General features: G+C 43.5%; 1 protein-coding gene across 1 annotated transcript in view; it reads left to right on the top strand.

Moving 5' to 3' along the window:
• Positions 1-12,441: 12,441 nt before the first annotated feature.
• TGFB2 (transforming growth factor beta 2) overlaps positions 12,442-18,125 on the top strand; it is a 60,683-nt gene continuing 54,999 nt past the window's right edge. Inside the window, exon 1 of the mRNA XM_059841024.1 lies at positions 12,442-13,362. Coding sequence (XP_059697007.1) covers positions 13,020-13,362 — 343 coding nt within the window. The 5' untranslated portion in view covers positions 12,442-13,019. The remainder of the gene's footprint in view (positions 13,363-18,125) is intronic.

The raw sequence follows: 18,125 nt of genomic DNA, 5'->3' as shown, positions 1-18,125 counted from the left end.
GATAGTTCTGGTCTTGGAGCATTAGTTTGATAGGAGACAACTCTGAAAACAGAATTGTAAAGACAGAGACTTGACCCTACTGATAGGGTTTAGTATTCATATATGTATATATATATATGGTTTTTCCATTGCAAATCTGGGATTGGATAAGCTAAGAGTCTGGTAGGAAAGGACAGTCATTGCTACTGGTTTCATTGGGGACAGAGAGCTTTTCTAGCAGTTTCACAGAAAATGCTGTTCAGTGTTGCTGCATTTACAGTTGTAGTGTTCTGGCCTTTTTCAGTGAGGAGCCAGAGCTCCAAGATTGATCCTGTGGGTTTAGTCAGCTCTAATGCTAATTCTTCAGGTGTGCGAAGGGTCAAACCAAAGCCCTTCCTCTTAGTGTGGGCCATAACAGTAACAAATTTGGAAGTCATCTGTCAGGATAACACAATTGCCTTCCTTTAAGCTACAGCAATTTCTCCTCAGTAGCTGTTGGTTGCAGAGGTACAGAAGCTAACACACATAATAAGAATATATTTTATGCAAGCAGAAGAAATTGTATGGTGATAAGGGTGTTCTAAATGAGAGGCTGGGGTTGAATTCTGCTGCCTTTGATCAAAGTTCCAGACTGACTGTCTGATGCTGTGTCATCTGTTTAACTTTGCAATCACATTTCCTCATTTGCTACATGAAGAAAAAGGCTTGGGGCCCATTAATTGATAGTTAAAATACATGGTACTGTTCTGTCCATTTCTACAGATGCCTTACAGACAAACCTTTCTTTGTACCTGCTTATAGGCAAGATATGATTAGGAGCAACTTGGAAATTTTCAGATTTCAGCATGGAAATGTGCAGTAGGATTTAGATGTTCCTAACAAAGGCATTGTTTGAACTTTGTGTGTACTGCAGGAAAAAAACTATGGGTACAAAATGGCAGAGAAACCCATCCCAACAACTGGCAATCATTGTCTTATCCCTAGCCTATTCATCTGGTAGGTATTGTAGCATAATTCTTCCAGGAGAACTCCAAGCTAACCAGCAGAAATGTTTATATTTTCAAGCTGTTTTGAGTGTTAAACATATTAGATATCTGAGGAGACATTCGTTTGTGGCCTGATATTTATTATCACAAATGAAGGCATACACCCAAAATACCAAGTGGCAAAACCACAGAAGTTTGACATATGGTTATCCCAGCTTCTGAAGGCTCGACATCTGTACAGCTGTGCACTGAGAGTCACCATCTCATTAGTGCAGTGCAGAAATGTGCTGCAATGGGGCTTCAGTCCATGAAGCAGCATAACATTCTAACCTGACACTGCTCTCTCTCTACAGAGTTCAGCTGCTTTCTGTGGAAAAATTACATCAGCACCCTTAAATCTACAGTTGCTCTCTAGTTTCATATCAGCAGTTTCTTTCCATAATCAAACTTCTGGAAAATAATCTTAAGTTTTCCTTAGGAACTCTGACATCCTGAGGTGATTATTAAAAATTTCAGAATGCTTTCCAAATACTTTTAGAATACTTGGGTGTTTATTTGTGCATTTTTGGAGTAATGTTTTGATTAAAGCACTGAAGTGAATCTTGTGTGTTTAAGAAAAATGTGGAATCTATCAATATTGCCAAAAGTATTTTGAGCTTCCATTTCATTTAGAGTGCATAGCCTATATGAGGAAAGCATTTCTTGCCTTTTAAGAAGCATAGTAATCACATTTTTATGTATATTAAGTAGTTATTTAAATTTTATACTGTACCTTGTCTTTGTCTTGTCCTTTTTTTGTGCCATATGTTGAGAAGATTCAAGAGTTGCTAAAAGTGCTAACTACGTATTTTGATTTTAGTCATCTTTGGCCCAGGCACCTTCCAGTCTCTTCTCTGGGCTGCCCTACCCCCTTTTTCAGTAATGTTCTTCCTCTTCAGCAGCTACCAAGAACAACCTTCAGCAGCTTTTCCCAGCAGTCAGAGTGCTCACTCTGTTTTTTCTGCTCCCATGAATATCTCTGCTCAAGCAAAGTTGTGCTGCTGCCCTTCATTCCAAAGAGCATGAATCATCTCAACTTTGTATATTTCTGTACCTATCTATATAAAGCCAATAAGGATGGGGTGGTTCCAGTTTTGTTAGGCTTCAAGCCAACTCCAGAGTATGTAAAGTTTAATATTCTATGGATTGCACGCAAAGCAGGAGTTTTGTTTAATAAGAGAAGGCACAGGGTCAGCTCTTCCCCATGTCTCTTGTCCCCTGGTCTAATTTCTCTTCACATTAATTGTGCTAACTTTTTTTCAGCAAGGAAAGTATGAGTTGGCCTATGGAAAAAAATAACTGTCTTGTCCTTGCTTTTCTTCAGCCTCCTGTTAGGGAAACACTTTGGGAGTAATATCCCTGTTGTGCCTGATGCCACTGTACCACAGCATCTTCTCTGCTGAAACCTGGAGGGTAGAGCTCCCACTTCTGCAGCTGTGAGGCAGGTTCTCCTGGGTTCACAAGCTGAGCAGAACAAAAGAGCTGGAAGCTGCTTCCTAGTGAAGATAGGGGTTCTTTTTTGTCTGTTTTGTTTTAAAGAGAGAAATTAATTGTTTGGAGGCCATAAAAGTTTTTTGACTATCTGATGCTTCCAGAAGAAGGTGGTCCGTAGAGCTGCATCTGTTCAGAGCTGGCTCAGTAGCTGTCTCCAGGGAGGAAGGCAGAAGTCATCTGGCGCAAAACACTCTGCACAACTGAAAATGACAAGCTTCTCATTCTTATGAAATGAGTCCTGGCACAGTTAATATACACACAGAGCAGTCATCAGTGTTGTTCACTTCCAATCCCTGCAAATTGCTCAATGATTTCTTCAAGACTTGCTGAGGTAAGGAGTGAGAGGGCCAGGAGAAGGCTTGAGGTAGTGGAGGCTTAGGATCATGTTACACAGATTGGGTCCTTGTGCTAAGTAAGTTGTTAAACTCAGGAGTCTAAGACTTTAGACACTGGAGACTGAAGAAGTTCTTGATTAACAGATGGTGGAATACTGTACATTTCATTTACTGCTGTTCTAAAGCAGTGGCTTCCAACCTCTTGCAGCATGTAAACCTCCAATGTTTCACGTCTGTAAGTGATCTAGCAGATAAGGGCTTTTTCTTAACCATTCTTCTTCAGACTTTTAGCAATGGCTGATCCTTCTTAGACAAAGCCTTTGTTTTCAAATGCATCTTTTCAATTGCTTTTCTGTCTTAAGGGACACGTTTAAAATGAAACTGCAGTCAAATTGAATACCTTCAACACTAAAGGTCCTTGTGTTTGTGTAATACTCCATCCCTTGAAATTACTTGTTTTTGCTTAAATCCGTGTGTTTAATCTGATATGAAATTGTTAAATAAATTAGGGTACTTTCATCAAGCTTTTGGATGTGAACTCATGAGCACAAGCAGTTTCCAAGAGGCACTTTGGAGGGTTATTTTAGGAATACTCATAAAAAGCATTATTTCTTCACAATGCCACAGTCGGTTCAATAGCCCATTCTCTCATGCCAGTGCATGAACTTCTGGAGCATCATTTTACAACATTTTCCTTGTGTTTCTTCACTCTGTTTTCAGTAAATGTGGTGGTGTTCATTGTGAACTGCTAACCAGGATCAGACTTGCATTGAGGTTTTCAAACCACTAGGATTTCTTACTTACATAGTGTTTGCAGAAGTAGCTGAATAAATTAATAGAAACAGCTCACATACAAGATAAGCTGGTTACATTTCTTATCAGAAACTTCATGCCATAATTAAGAAATGGTTAAATATAAAACCTGCTAATGTTATAATAATGGTTCTTTAAGTCATGTGTTGTAGGCGTGTATGATCATAAGTAGAAGGTAACGGGGTTGTTTGCCACAATTTTAAAATCTGAAATACTTGAAGATTCAACTAGCCACTTAGGAGCCCATTATAAAGTGCATTGTGAATGTAATCTTGGAGATTGTGACTTAAAGCTCATAGCTATTCAATCACTCTCTTGCTTTGAACTTTGCTTTTCTATCCTGATAAAGGAGGACATTCTAATGTTGTTCAGAACAGAAAAGCTTAAAAGTGTTGCTTGATTAAAGCAACAAGATAGTGACAGGTTTTCCTGATTATGTGGATTTTGCATTGACTTTCAGGTTGAGTACAGTTTATCTCAAGAGGATTTTCTTTGGTTTTTAAGTGATCCATAAATTGCAAGTTTTGTGGGTAGTGAAGCAGCCTTTAACTTAGGGTACCCTGTGTCCAGGGACAAGAGCTGGCCTGTGTCCATTTCAGAAAGGGTGCCTGAGGTCAGGCAGCTGAATGAAAACTGTCACTGGAGAGCTGAGCCTCTGAGCTGTTGGTAATTGAGCCTTTGCCATATCTGCCCATGGCACCTTCCCAGTCACACCTCTCAGGGCTGCTGGGTGGAGAAGGGCAGTCAAACACACATTGTCAGTCTGCACCACGGGCTACTCTGCATTCTCACTTACAACCCCAACGAGTTTCAAAAGAGGTTCACATTGCACAGTAGTGCAATATTGCTGCAGTGGTGTACTTTGGTACAAAAGGTAACAACAGTCTGGTTTTGTATGTGGTGGATTTTTTAGAGGAGTGAAGTATTTGACAGTACCTGCTGAAATTTGGTATTTCCTTATGATTATCCTTAATTAAGAAAAGACTTCATAAAAGTCTGAAGTGTCTCTTCATGATTAGTAGAAAAAGACTGGAGATTTTTCAGAACTTCAGACAAGATCCTCAATTTAAGGATGCATTACTCAGCCAAAACAATGTATTAGACCCAAGTATAAATATACTTCTAGTGTGAACATTGACAAATTGAGAGGATGATATATTGATATTCTTTCTTGTGGATTGTGTTAAAAGGGGACTGGTCAGGTCTTGCAAGATGCTGAACATCTTTCTGATGTAGCACTGCAACCAGCAGGTCAGACCAGGATTACCACACCAGTGCCACTGCTGTTCTCTCCATCTGCAATGTTTTACTTTTTTTCTTTTTTCTTTTTTTTTTTTTTTTTAACTGCTGGACTGTTATTTTAAATTTTTCTGTCATTTCCTAGAATTAAAGAAGTGGAACACAGGTGAAGAAGATAGACACAGATTTCCCTTCTTACTTGAACTTTCTATGTCAACACTGTGCCTCCCAGACACAGGCTGTTGTCTTTGAATCTCATTCACTTCAGTTGCTGCTGAAGCACATTGCTGGACTATCTGTCTCATGGTGAATTAATTGCTTTTAATTTCACAGGACTGCAGGGATGAGTTTATGGACTCAGATCCTTTATGTGAGACACTACTGGGTCTGATGCACATTTGCAGCCAGTTTGTAGGCATTTTTACATTCTGACTTAATTGTTGATAAGGTGGATGTTCAAGTGACACTGGAATTTGTGAGAGGAGGCATTTCAGCTGTCAGTCAGTATCCATGATGGGGAAGCTTAGAGACTGGTCCTTAGAGCCTGGCTAAAACCAGGAGTAAGCAACTTTAACTGCATTCCCATCTAAAAGATCATTGATTTAGGAGAAGAAAATATTGAACATCTTTGCCACTCCGCAGAAGTGGCCTGTTCAAGATCCAGCTCTAAAATAATCTGGATATGGATGAAAAGTACTAATACAGAAATAGATCTTTCTGTTCTAATTCTAGATGGAGTCACCAAGCTCAAACCATCTGTCTGGAAGTATGTAGCTTGATCAGCCATTCAGGAATACTGCATTCATTGATTTCAGTAGCCAGGCATAGAAAATGGGTTAAAAATGTGTAAGGCTGAGAGGCAAAGACCGCTGCAGTAATCTGATGAGTGCAGCACAAAAGCCTGGTACTGCATGAGGTGTGGTTTGGTTGTGGGTTTGGTTTTGTTTCATGAGGTAATAAGAAACAATGCATTGCTTTCTGTAAGCTTTCTAGGATGTTCTTGAACATGTGTTGCTTAAAAACAATTAGGGTTTTCATTAGGGAAAAAACATTTCTGAAGCTATGTTAGCTTATTAGAGCTTTTCATCTGTGCAGACTGCATAGGCAGCTTGTGAAGAAGTCAGGATGCCAGACCCAGAGCTGTTTGATTTTGTAGCTGCAGAATATGATATAAATATGGCATTACTACTGGCTGGCCCATTATTGAAGTTGTTGCCAATTAATCTTGCTATACACGTAACAGCAGCGCAGTCTTGGTGCACATTCTAACTTGAGTTACATGTTTTTAATTTGTTGAGTAAACTTCAGTGGAGGCTCTGCTAGGAATCCAATATTTACAGATATCATTTGTGTGTTACTTAATGAGGTATAACCCAAATCATCACCATGCACTTCAGAAATAGAAGGCAACAGCTGTAATTCTGAGAAGGAGATGCAGGTCACGAGTTCAAACCTTGAGATTAAAGGGATGACTTTTACCCTACTGTCTTTACTTTGTCATGCTTGCTATAAGTAGATGTCAAAGCCCTCTGGTTTATGAGCCACTGAGCTTATATTTCTCTGTCTTATTTTAATTATTTTTATTTTTAGTCAGTGAATCTGATCATTTGCCTCTGCTGATATTTAAGTCTTACTGACTTAAGTGGAAACAGGATTTCCTGTGGTGATTAAAACCGCAGGTGCTAGGATTAAGGAAGGCCTTTTCTTCAGTGGTATATAGACTAAAACTGGAATGATAGATAGAAGATTAGTGTGGCATCCTCAAGGCTGACAAGCAGTTTTAGAAAGCACATGAGGGGATCAAGCTCTGGGAGGTGTAACCATGGGGAAATTTCTCTGGCAAAGTTTTTATGAAGACTTGAATCTGAATTTATTCAATGCTGGAAACCAGCTGTTGGAAGCAGAAACCTCTTTGGATGCAGCAGTGATGTGTGCAGCCTTTATGGGAAATGTGTATGTTTTCAGGATATGGGATTTAGCTATTGATGCTTCCCTAGACCCCTAATGCCTGGCTGTACTCTGTCGGTGCAACTTTACTAGAGAGAAGCTATTTTAGGAGTTGAAAAATGTGAAGAATGACATAGCACTGAAATACATACTAATGGTGATGTTCCTTTCTGTTCCCTTTTCTTCTTTTCCATAAAAATTTTTTTCCCCTTCAAATTTTAGTCATTCTGGCTTGAGGTCCTGTCTAAAGTTCCAGTGTTGTTGTTTTGGGGTTTGTTTGGTGGTCTTTGGTAACAGTTTTTTTGGGGTTAATTGCGTTCTAGATGTCTTTTATTAGGCTGCAGTTTTAAACACAGACTATGCACTGGGGTGTGGACATAACAGCTTTGTGTTCTTACTTGATGGTAGAAGATGATGCCATTCCATAAGTTCTCAGAGATGACACCTGAATGGCTTTTTGGATCCTGTTGACTACTCATGACTGTTTCCACTGAAATTATTAAATCTATTTGTAGGAACGAGAACTTCTTTTATGTATTCATTCATTCATATTTATGTATGAATACATATATTTATAAATACACAAAAATGTATGTGTGCCTATAAATAAATATTAAAATAAAATTTCATATTTCTGTTTTATATTTGTTCTATATATATTTAAAAGAAGTTCTGTCTCACACAAATAAATTTTCTCTTTATATATATATCAGAAGCATACCTTTGATTTGCAAGTTGACAAGTAGTTACATGTGTATATATGGATAGCAGACTTGCGTGTCAAACAGCATGTTCTATAAAATAGCCTTTATCTTCTGCAACATGAGTGCTGCAGGAATGGGCTATGGTTGTGTGAAATGCAATCCTGGGCCAGTGGGGCTGCTTGTGTTAGTAAGGTCAGCAGGGTTTGCTCTCAAATTCATCCAGGCGTTACAGCACACACTAATGAAATGTGCAGCACAGAGGTATGGACTTCTACTTCACTAAGGATAATAAACAGTAAAATCTAAGGTTTTATTATAGTATATATTACAATTTTCCATTATTTGTCATCTCTTTGCCTCACCTTTATTAGGTGCCACCTTGGCTCTCCGAGTTGAACATTTATATGTGTATTTTTATAAAAAGGAGAATTCAAAAGTTTTTTTTCCTCTAGCACCCTGCATCAGAATGACTGAGATTCTACACAACCACAGTTATGGCTGCAGATTTCTGTGTGTGCCACAAAGAATTAATTGTGCAATCATCCTACACTCGTCATCAGTGCGAGAATTTACAAAAGTCACCTCTTAACTTTTAAAAGTTATTCCTCTTCCAACAATGTTCTTTAGTTTATGAAATGTGACCAGCCGCCTTACTTAATGGCCTGGTCGTCAGCAGTCTTAGAAAGATTATTGCCTTTGTATTTTGCACTGCGCATTTGCGTATAACCAAAACAATCTAAAAAGAAACCACAAATTGTAAAATCCTGACCACGTAATTTTTAACTTAATAGGAAACATGAAACCTTTACATTTAGTGAAGTAACTTTCCAGGTGTCCCTGTTTTTCTAATAAACAGTCAGTGTTTATTAAAAAAAAAAAGAATATGTAAAAAAGATGGTATTGTATTGAATTAAAAGCACCAAAACAGATAAGTTCTGTTCTTTTCCCATATGCACACTAAGGTCCCCTTCCTACTTTTTGACTTACAAAGCTTCCACTGACAGCAGCCCCACAGAACAAGGCCATTTCATAGAGGCACAGGGAAGAGATAAATGTAAGCCGAGTTAACCTTCAGTGTTTTATAATCCCAGCAACTTTTGAAACTAACAGGTAGTCATCAGTAAAAGCTGTTGTGGAATGAATAAAAATGAAAAAGCTTTGCAAGATAAAATACAAAGCCATAACTGGGATAATAGTCACGGAAATTAACAGTAGAATGTAGAAGCAGAATTACCTCTGTAAAAGGTCATGTTATAGTTGAATTCTGTGATATAAGACTTTATCCAGCTTTGTTGAGTGCCTGCAGTTTGGTTCTGCCATTTCTGACAATTTTTGATTGCCTCTTCCATGTGTTCACTTTAGCAAGGAAAAAAATGACACCTGTTTGAGTCTAGTTTGCAGGACTTCTGTGGCAAAAAAAGCCTCCTTAAATGTGCAAGGGGGAGATTTTAGAACTAAGACCAGATCTATCATGATGTATATGTTCCAGGTATTTTCCATTTAGATTACATAATGGAAAGTCGATGTTTATGAATGTGGATGTGTATTCAAATGATTTGGCTAGCAGGTAGGTGTCCCTTCCTGGAGTAAACTGGAGCAGCTCAGGCATGTGTGGTGGGCTTCTGCAGCTGCTGGGGATTTAGCCCAAGTGGCCAGGACTTTTGGAATGGAGTATGCGTGCCCAGGAAGGTCTGCATGGCAAAAACATCACCATGGTGATGTTGGGAAGTTTTAGGGAATCCAGCTTTGCAAAATAACCAGTCATAAGGCAAAATGGAGACATGAACCTGGGTAAGCCTGACACCCTACGTCACACTAAAAGGGTCAGAAGAGAAGCAAAGGGTTTTTCTCAGATGAGAACAAACCGAAGATTTATCTTAATTATTTCTTTTTTTTTTTCCTAGATGGCATAAAAGACACTGAGGAATCATTGCCAAATCAGAAGGAATCTCAGCAACTTGTAAAATCTAGTCGGACTGGTTTGCTGTCAGCCTGGCTGGATCTCTGGCAGCTTGCAAGGAGGGCTTCTCTGGAGGCTGGACCCCCTGCAGCTCTGTGGGCAGCGTGGCCAGCTGGGCACTGAACACATGGGGGTTGATGGCCTCCAGCAGGGCATCCCTACGGCTTCAGGGCTTGTGAAAGACACTGCAAAGTTTGGGTTGGTTGAATTTTTGGTTTTTTCCCCCACCAATAATAAACTTTCAAGGATCAAAACACTTTGTAATCTGGCGGGCTGTGTCTGCAGAGGGATCCTGAGATATGGGGGTGAGTTCCCTCCCTGAGGAGGGTGTCCAGCACTGTCCCAACCACTGCTCTGAAGCCCTCATGGTGAGTGGCATTCAAAGCCAAGTGTTACAGGGCTGCAGTTGCTGTATAAGAAATTCCTTCATGATTTCAGCTGTAGCTTTTGGAGGAAATAATTTAATAACCCTTTTCTTTAGAAGTATTTGCGGTTGAGGTACCTCATGTAACAGAGCTGATTCCTCAGCTGGCTAGCAGTGGAGCTGTGAGATGTAACAGCTCGAGGAACTGTCCCCCTGGTTTTGTACAGGTGTGGTGCAGAAGTGAAACCAGCTGAGTCTACATGTTGAGCTTGCTTGTTTATTTGAGTAATTTTGGAAACGCTGCCATTCCTGACACTGCAGCTGTGTTTTTGAGGTCAGTAGGAGCAGGACATTGACATGTACGGCAGTAAAAGAGTGATGTTGTGGCAGAGAGGTTTAATCTGGCCTTGCAGGAATTCATGGATTTAAGCGGAAAGCACTATTAACTCTTGCATCATGAGGATGCAATCTTGGTTGCACATAAGGCTGTACATACCCATGTGCTGGTAAAGAATGAAGTTTACTTTTAGAGTCTCTGTGTGTACACATACCTGGCAAAAATATATTTTCGTAGCTCCTTCATCTCTCAGAGAAAGTCATCTCGCTGGTACCCACAGCAGTCCGAGGTTAGCTGGCCATGTTGGCACAAGATTCCCCTGCAGCAGGGCCCTGCCAAGGCAAACAGCGTGTGGCAGCTCCGTGCTGCTGGGTGCCTCCATCACCCCAGCACACAGCCACAGGAAGCACTTTTCCTTGCTGGGAAGGAAAAACTCACATTTAATTTGGGGACCGGCATTTGGAAAACATTTGAAAATTTTACAGAAAGAAGATTGTTCCTGAGGGTAGGTCAGCTGGAGGAAGCCTTTGGTGGTGTTTGGCTGGTTTGTGTCTTGCGTGATTCTCAGTGTGCTTCCAGGTCCCAGTCATGCTACCTCCTTTCTCCTGTGTGTGTTTACCCCTAATACCACTGGCAATGGCTGAGCTGTTCTTGGGAACACCTATGGCCCTTTGAGTATCTTTTGTACATCTTTCTTCATCTCTGAAAACAGAGGTTCTTCAAAAACAGCCTTGCCCCACTTAAGATGATGTTATTGGAAAGTTCTGGCAAGTAAAACCTGTGATAACTTAATTCTGAAGGGAATGTATAGCTAAAATGGGTGAGAGTAAAGAAAAAGGCTACTTGATCACTTTTTAAAGTTAATGTACAGTGGTGATAAATGAACTGTAAAGGAAAAGCTTTATGGCATTAAGTTGAGGGATGCCTAGTAGACTGTGGAGTGATTTCCCTGGGGCAGAGTAGGGTATGGATGGAGGCTATGATGTTTGCTGGCCAAAAGAGGCAGCGGAAAAATTGAATTACAGGCATAGCCAGAGCATTTGGGGCTTGAGAGTTTCTGTCAAGTGCAGATGAGGATGTATTTGCACACTTCTGACAGGAGAGGAGACCTCGGCGAAGGAGCAAATCCTCCTCATCTGTCGTCTCTCCCTCTTTGGCCAGTAGTACCGATTACCAAAGTATCCGGGGAATAGCGAGAATTGCCCAAAACACACTTAGAAGTGAAAGTAAGGGCCAGTGCCGAAGAGCGTTCTGTGACAGAGCAGCGGGAAGAGCTGCCCCGCAACCTTGAACAGGAACGCGTCTGAGCGGTGTCCAAGAGGCGTGTTATTCTTCCTCTAACGCCAGAGTGCCATTTGGCCCAATTACTATAATAATAGGTGCAAGAAGCACTAAAGCCTTTATTTTAAAAAGAAGTAAAATAAAAGCCTGGCAGGACTTGCTATTTTTTCTCGGCTCCGGACTGCCTCGCCTCTCCTTGCCCCAGCTGAGGCACCTCGGCAGCCGCCGGGCTGCGGCGAGTCCCTCGCCGGTGGCGCGGAGGGGAATAAATAGCCGGGCGGCGGCGCGGAGCCCTCCGCTCCCGCAGCCCCTCCACGTCACTTCGCAGCGAGCCGAGCACGTGGGGCGGGGAGATCGTATAAATCTCCCTCTCCCTGCGCGGCCGTGATGTTATCTGCTGGCACCCGTCCCCTCCGCGCAGGGAGAGCTGAGGGGCCGGGGGCGGCAGGCGGGGGGCGCCGGGCGGAGCGCTAGAGCCGCCGGGGACGGGGCCAGCCCCAGCCCCGCGGGGGAGGCCGGCGGGCGGGGAGAGCGGCGCTGCGCTGCGGCCAGCCCCGGGCGGCCGGCTCCGCGCCTGCGACCCGCGGGAGGCTGCCGGGGCGCGGCGGCGCTGCCTCGCTGACTGCGGCGCGGGTTGGCGTTTCGAAAGGAGGAGGAAGAGGAGGGAGTTGGGAAGAGCTGTGCGGCGCGCAGCGGCCCGGGCGGGGGTGGGTCGGTGCATGCGGCGCGGGGCGCACGCAGCAGCCTGCGGGACGCGGCCGGACGCAGGATCGCCGCTCGCCGCGGGCGCCGGGCGCCGCCGCGGGGCCGCAGCCGCCGCCTGCCGCTGCGCTGTGCGGGGGCCGGGGCTCGGCGCCGCCGGCCGGGCGCACACGTGCGCGGCTCTCGGTGCCCGCCCGCGCCGCCGCGGGGGCTGAGCGCCGCCGGGCGCGGGGCGGTGCCGCTGCCGCTGCCCTCCGGGAGCCGTCGGGCGCCGCGGGCGCACGGCGGGGCTCAGCGCCGCGCCGGCACCCTCTCTCTGCCGGCTGCGGCAGCGCCCTGTGATATCCATCACTGCGCCTTCTCGTCCTCCTTCTTTTTTTTTTTTTTTATTTTTTTCCTTCCCCCTTTCTCTCTCCCCCCCCCTCCCCCCCCGCCTTCAGATTTTTGTTTTACAGCGCGCTGAGGACAGCCTCTCTGCCATTTACTTGATTTGCAGGTTTGTTGTATCTATTTGGGGGCTTTTTTTTTCCTCCTCCTTTTTTGCTGTCCGGCTTATTCCACTCCGGAATTTTTATCTAGTTGTAGCAACTTGCTTTTTCTTTTTCTATTTTTTTTTTTTCTTATTACTGGTGTTTTTTTCACTAGCGCCTCCCGTGCGTTTTCCGATTGCGAGCCGCCCTCGCAGCCGGATTTTTAAGAGCATTTTGTCTGCAGATCTCCCCTTTGTTTGCACAGATCCCCTTTTTATTTTTTAAATTTTTTTTTCTTCTTGTCGTTCGTTGCTAAAGTCACTTTTTTTTTTTTTTTGGTGGGGGGGGCGCTGTATTTAAACACTTAAAATGCACTGCTATCTCCTGAGCGTGCTCCTCACCGTGGATCTGGCCACCGTGGCTCTCAGCCTGTCGACCTGCAGCACCCTCGACATGGATCAGTTCATGCGCAAGAGGATCGAGGCAATCCGGGGGCAGATCTTGAGCAAACTGAAGCTCACCAGCCCCCCGGACGAGTACCCCGAGCCCGAGGAGGTGCCCCCGGAGGTCATCTCCATCTACAACAGCACCAGGGACCTGCTGCAAGAAAAAGCCAACCACAGAGCCGCCACTTGCGAGAGGGAGAGGAGCGACGAGGAGTATTATGCCAAAGAAGTTTACAAAATAGACATGCAGCCTTTTTACCCCGAAAGTAAGTCCTCTGTGTTTGTGCATTTGTGCGTACTTTCGCCCCCGAGGCTTAGCGGTGCTCAGCACCTTTAAATAGCACCCCCAAGCATTCTGCTCTGCCTTCTTTGCTCGACTCGCTTGTCATCCTCAGCATCGCTTTGGTGGAGGCTTCTAGGGTTTAATTTAGGTGACGGGGTGCACATGACTGGGTGGTTATGTTGTGGGGGATCACCTGTTGCCCCAGACTCGCGAGGTTTCCAGACCCCTCTGAAGTCAGCCAGGGATTCCTCTGGGTGCCTCTGCTGCCACCACCACGTACCTGAGCAGAGCTCCCCCCTCCCGGGATCCCACTCCCTCCCCAGCACCGGGTGTAGCTCCCCGGCAGCCCCGTGTACAGCCTCCAGAAAGAGCCAATATCTTTCCACTGCTCTTGTTTCCCTTGGAGTGTCTGGAACGGGCAGGTTTCCATCTCTCCATAACTGAAAAGAAAAGGAGGTCTTAAAAAAAAGAAAAGTTGCCAGCTCGTCTTGTCTGTGTCCCTTTAGAACATTGTCCCGCAGACTGCTGTTGGCATAGATGCTCAGAGTGGACAGAGACGTCCTCCCTCCTCTTCCCACTTTAACTAGCCTCCCCTTTCGGTTCGTAGGCACTTTTCATTTCAGGTACAGAAAAACTTTTCCCTTCTGGGTAGCTTCGGTTTTTGGAACCTGTCTCAGCCCGTCTACCTTTTGCTGTTTTTAACGACCTTCTGGTGATCCATGCCACGTTTTGCTCAAAAAAAAACCAAAAAAAAAAAAAGTAGAAATGCTCTGTGCTGACCAAATCCACTTAGAGTGATTAATAATCATAATGATGTGCCTTTTTGTTTTGGTAGTGAAGTTTAAGTGCATAGGAAAAAAAAAGAAAGAAAAAGCACCGCACTGCCTTAAAAGAATCTAGATCGTCATCATACCGAGGAAAGTGAAATACCAGAAGCAGAAAATAACTTCACCGTTCATATAACCAAACCCTAGTCCCTAGTAATTTCATTTAACTCGCTTCCCTCCCCCACCACTTGATGCCCTATATACTTGCTGTCTGTTTCTCAAAAGCACATAGCTCTTGCTTAAATAGATAATTCAGCCATCTTGGTAACTTTATCCTAGAGTTTCTAATTGCATTTTCCCCTTATTTATTTTTAGTTTTGCAAGTTGTAGCTTTGGGGCTTGCTGTGTCTTGCATGGGATAGTCCTAGGATGCCAGCCAAGGTATCTGAGCCCCATGTTCCGTGCAGCTGCTTCCCTTTCTTCCTTTAGTCTTAAATGACAGCATCAGGTACAGGACATCCTGGCAGTCAGAGCCATTTTATTATTGTAATTATGGCACCATCCTTAATAGCCATGATAAATACACTCCACCCTTGTTACCCTTGGGGAAGAAATACTTTATTTTTAAAAAAAACCCCACATATTTGGAGCCAAGTGTGTGTGAGCAGAGCAGTTCAGTACAATTCATAGCCATAGCAAGAACACAGAAGTCATGCTTGTTTTCCACATCGATGTATTGTATTATTTTGCTGGTGGTTTTGGTAGAAGCACTTCCTTTTGAGACCTATTAGATCATACCCAGGGCGCAGGAGCATCTATGGGCAAAGGTTGGGAAGACCTATAGTGGTGCCTTGGTTTGGGGAGTTGGCCCCGTAGCAGAGAGCCTCTCAGAATTGTAAAGTGCATCTGTCCTGAGCACATCTGTCCTCTCTCCTTGCTTAAGCAGACTGCAGAGAACCAATAGTCCAAAATGCAGCTGCATCTTCCCAGAAAATTCAGATACCCGTGGCGTGTGACTTGGATGGTATTGGCAAAAGGGGATCTATTTTTAAAACGTTTTCGGGGCCAGATTTAGTCTCAAGTATCGATAGAGGCTTTGGAAGAACGAAGGAGATTGCAGGTATCTACCAACAGAGTGCATCAGACGTTTGGGATCCGAGGGCCAGCTCGCAGCACATCCAGCACTACTGTGCGAGGGCTGTCGCTAACATCAGAGTAAGTAGGTTAACTGTTTTTCCACTGCTCTCTAGTTATGCTGGATGGAGCGAACCTTTCCAAAAAAGACAGTAAGGAAGAAATCACTCCACCATATTTTAAAGGAAGAAATTGAAAGCGCAGCTCTGGCGGCCACAGGCACTTTCTCCTAGGCATTTCAGAGTGGATTTTTTTAACTCTACAGCATCTACTGTGTTGAAGAGTGGTAGGAGGGAGGAGGGGATCAGTGTGAATGCACTGGAGGTCAAAAGCTGCTGGAAGGCAGGCATGGGAAAGATCACTGGTTCAGTTTTTACCACAAGTTGTTAATGTTCAGAAACTGACTACAACCCAAGTATTACAAATATGCTCTAATTATACTCATAGTCAGCAATATATCACTACAGATCGCTGATAGGTCTTCGTGGGGCATTTTGTAAAGTTCAGACTAAATATTTTTAGCAATGAAGAGATTTAAAAGGAAAACTATAAGAGATACTGTATATACCCTAAGGCATATTTTGTCTTAAATATTATCCTTGGCCAATTGTACTGTATAAATACAGTAAATATGAATAGAACTGGCAAGATGCCAATCTCCTGGGATGAATTTTAGTCAAGAAGGTATTTATGGGATATAAATAACACTGTGTCAACATTTAAAGAAGGGATCTGATTAGTTTTGAAATTATTCATATTAATCTTTTCACATGCTGTTAATTTAAGGTTCAAACTAAAGTTGTGCTAAGGTTTACTGATAGTTTGCACTGAGGAATTAAGGGGGCATCTGGCTTGAGAGTCCATTTGAGGTTAAGGACACATGGAGATATAGGTGGAAATTCAGTGAGTCAGGGACTGTGTGACCCAAAAGCACCAGATGCGAAGGAAGTGTCAGAAAAAATACTACAAAGACATTTGGAAAAAACCAGAAAGCTTTTGTCTGAAAAACATGCCTTGTGCTCAGGACAGTATGCATCTGTATGAGTCTGAATCTCTCCTAAGTGCAGAATTTGAGGTTTTTCAGAGGAGTTTCAAGAGGAAGGTTGGATTGGGTGTTCTCTGAGCACAACATCACAGAATTCTTGGGAATTTTGTGCCTAGGCGAAGTTACCTGAGTAAATGCTTAAAACTGGTTACTGTGAACGCTGGATCACATTCGAAGCTTATTACTTACCAGTTGTTCGCTGAGTATCAAGGCCTGATAGTTCAGCTAGGTGATAGTTGCCATTGCACTGAGAGTAAACAGAAATTACATGCCAACACAGTTAAGGATTGTGAATTGTAATGCTAATGAACAACAGGCATACGTGAGAAGACAGGGAACATTCATATTTGGCGGCCAAGGCCATTCTATCATCTTCATTCAAAGCAGCTTTTACTACAGTCAGTGAACTGGTTTGCAGTGATAGCTTAAGGCCAGTGCAGGTAAATTTTAAGTTTTCTGCGTTCTTGTAGATAGGTTTATAAGTACTCATTAGCCTAAGAAAACACAGTTCTTCTGGATTTGGGCCTGGTTTTTCATGAGCTGCCTTAGTGTGAAGGAGCCTCCATCGGTTCCATCCTGCGCTGGTGGTTAGGATTAGTCTTCTCAGGAGCTCTGTCCCATGAATATTGCTTTACATAGGCCATCCTTCTGCTGAATATTTTCCCCATGAAAGACAACATTATAAGCTGGCAAGGCACAATGACATGCTTCTACTTTATCAACAAGGGCTCAATTTACCAGCAATTACACATATGTGGGTTCCTTGTCTTCAGGGTACCAGAACAGCTCCTGCAGACGGCTCCCAGCGCTGACTGCATCATTACCACAATGTTAACAGCTCACTTGTGTTTGCATTGGTACAACACAAGAGTCTAACCTGACAAGCTTTCCCGTGTTATTAATTATATGGAAACAGACTCAGAAGGAGCAGCTTATTTTAAAACTTTCTAGCTATGCTGGACCTATGGTTGTGCTCTGGAGCACCTCTTGGAGGAGGAGGTGTTTGCCAGGCATACTCTCTGCATTATACAGACATCACTTGAAGCAATGTGAAGGCTTTCTCAAGGAGGGATGTGGGGGGAACAGTTCTTTATTCCATAAGGAATGACACTTAATGCAGTCGTCGTAGGTGGAAAACCCCAGGAAATTGCAAATGGCTTTAGAAAGGCACAGGGTAATTTTCTAGACAGTAGTCCTCTACATACTGAGAGGGATAATAAAATAACATGCTCTGGTGCACTAATGAAGGGCAGCACCACATGTGCTTCCTGCCTGGCTTCTGAATCACCAGCCACTTTTACTGTAAGCAGGGTGCCAAGCTGGGAAGCAGGGGGGAAGGTCCAAGAGGCAGTGTGGAATGATACATGGTCCTTGAGTTCCTTCCAGAGGATGAAGCCTACAGAAAAGCTAAATACCCATGACCCCCCTCTTTAATACTGCATGGTCAGATGAGCTACAGGACAGGGCTATATTCCCAAGTCCTCTCCATAACCCTGCTGGAATTTTTCTCTTGTGTCTGTTTGAAAGAGGCACTTTTCACTGTAGTTCGGTGAGTGAGAAGATTTGACAGAATCGTGGAATCATTTAGTTTGTAGAAGACTTTTTATGTCATCTGAGTACAAGTGTTAACCTATCACTCTGAAGTTCACCACTAAGCCTTGTCCCTATGTGCCACAGCTATACTTTTAATACCTCCAAGGATGGTGACTCAACCATTTTTCTCAGCAGCCTGTTCCCATTCTTAAAAGCCCTTTTGGTGAATATGCAGCATGCCCCTGCTGCTCCCCACCCTCCAGGCAT

This window comes from Haemorhous mexicanus, chromosome 3, assembly GCF_027477595.1.
Source record: "Haemorhous mexicanus isolate bHaeMex1 chromosome 3, bHaeMex1.pri, whole genome shotgun sequence".
Lineage (NCBI taxonomy): Eukaryota > Metazoa > Chordata > Aves > Passeriformes > Fringillidae > Haemorhous > Haemorhous mexicanus.
The sequence above is the reverse complement of the archived record's forward strand: the minus strand, read 5'-3'. Positions and strand labels throughout refer to the sequence as shown.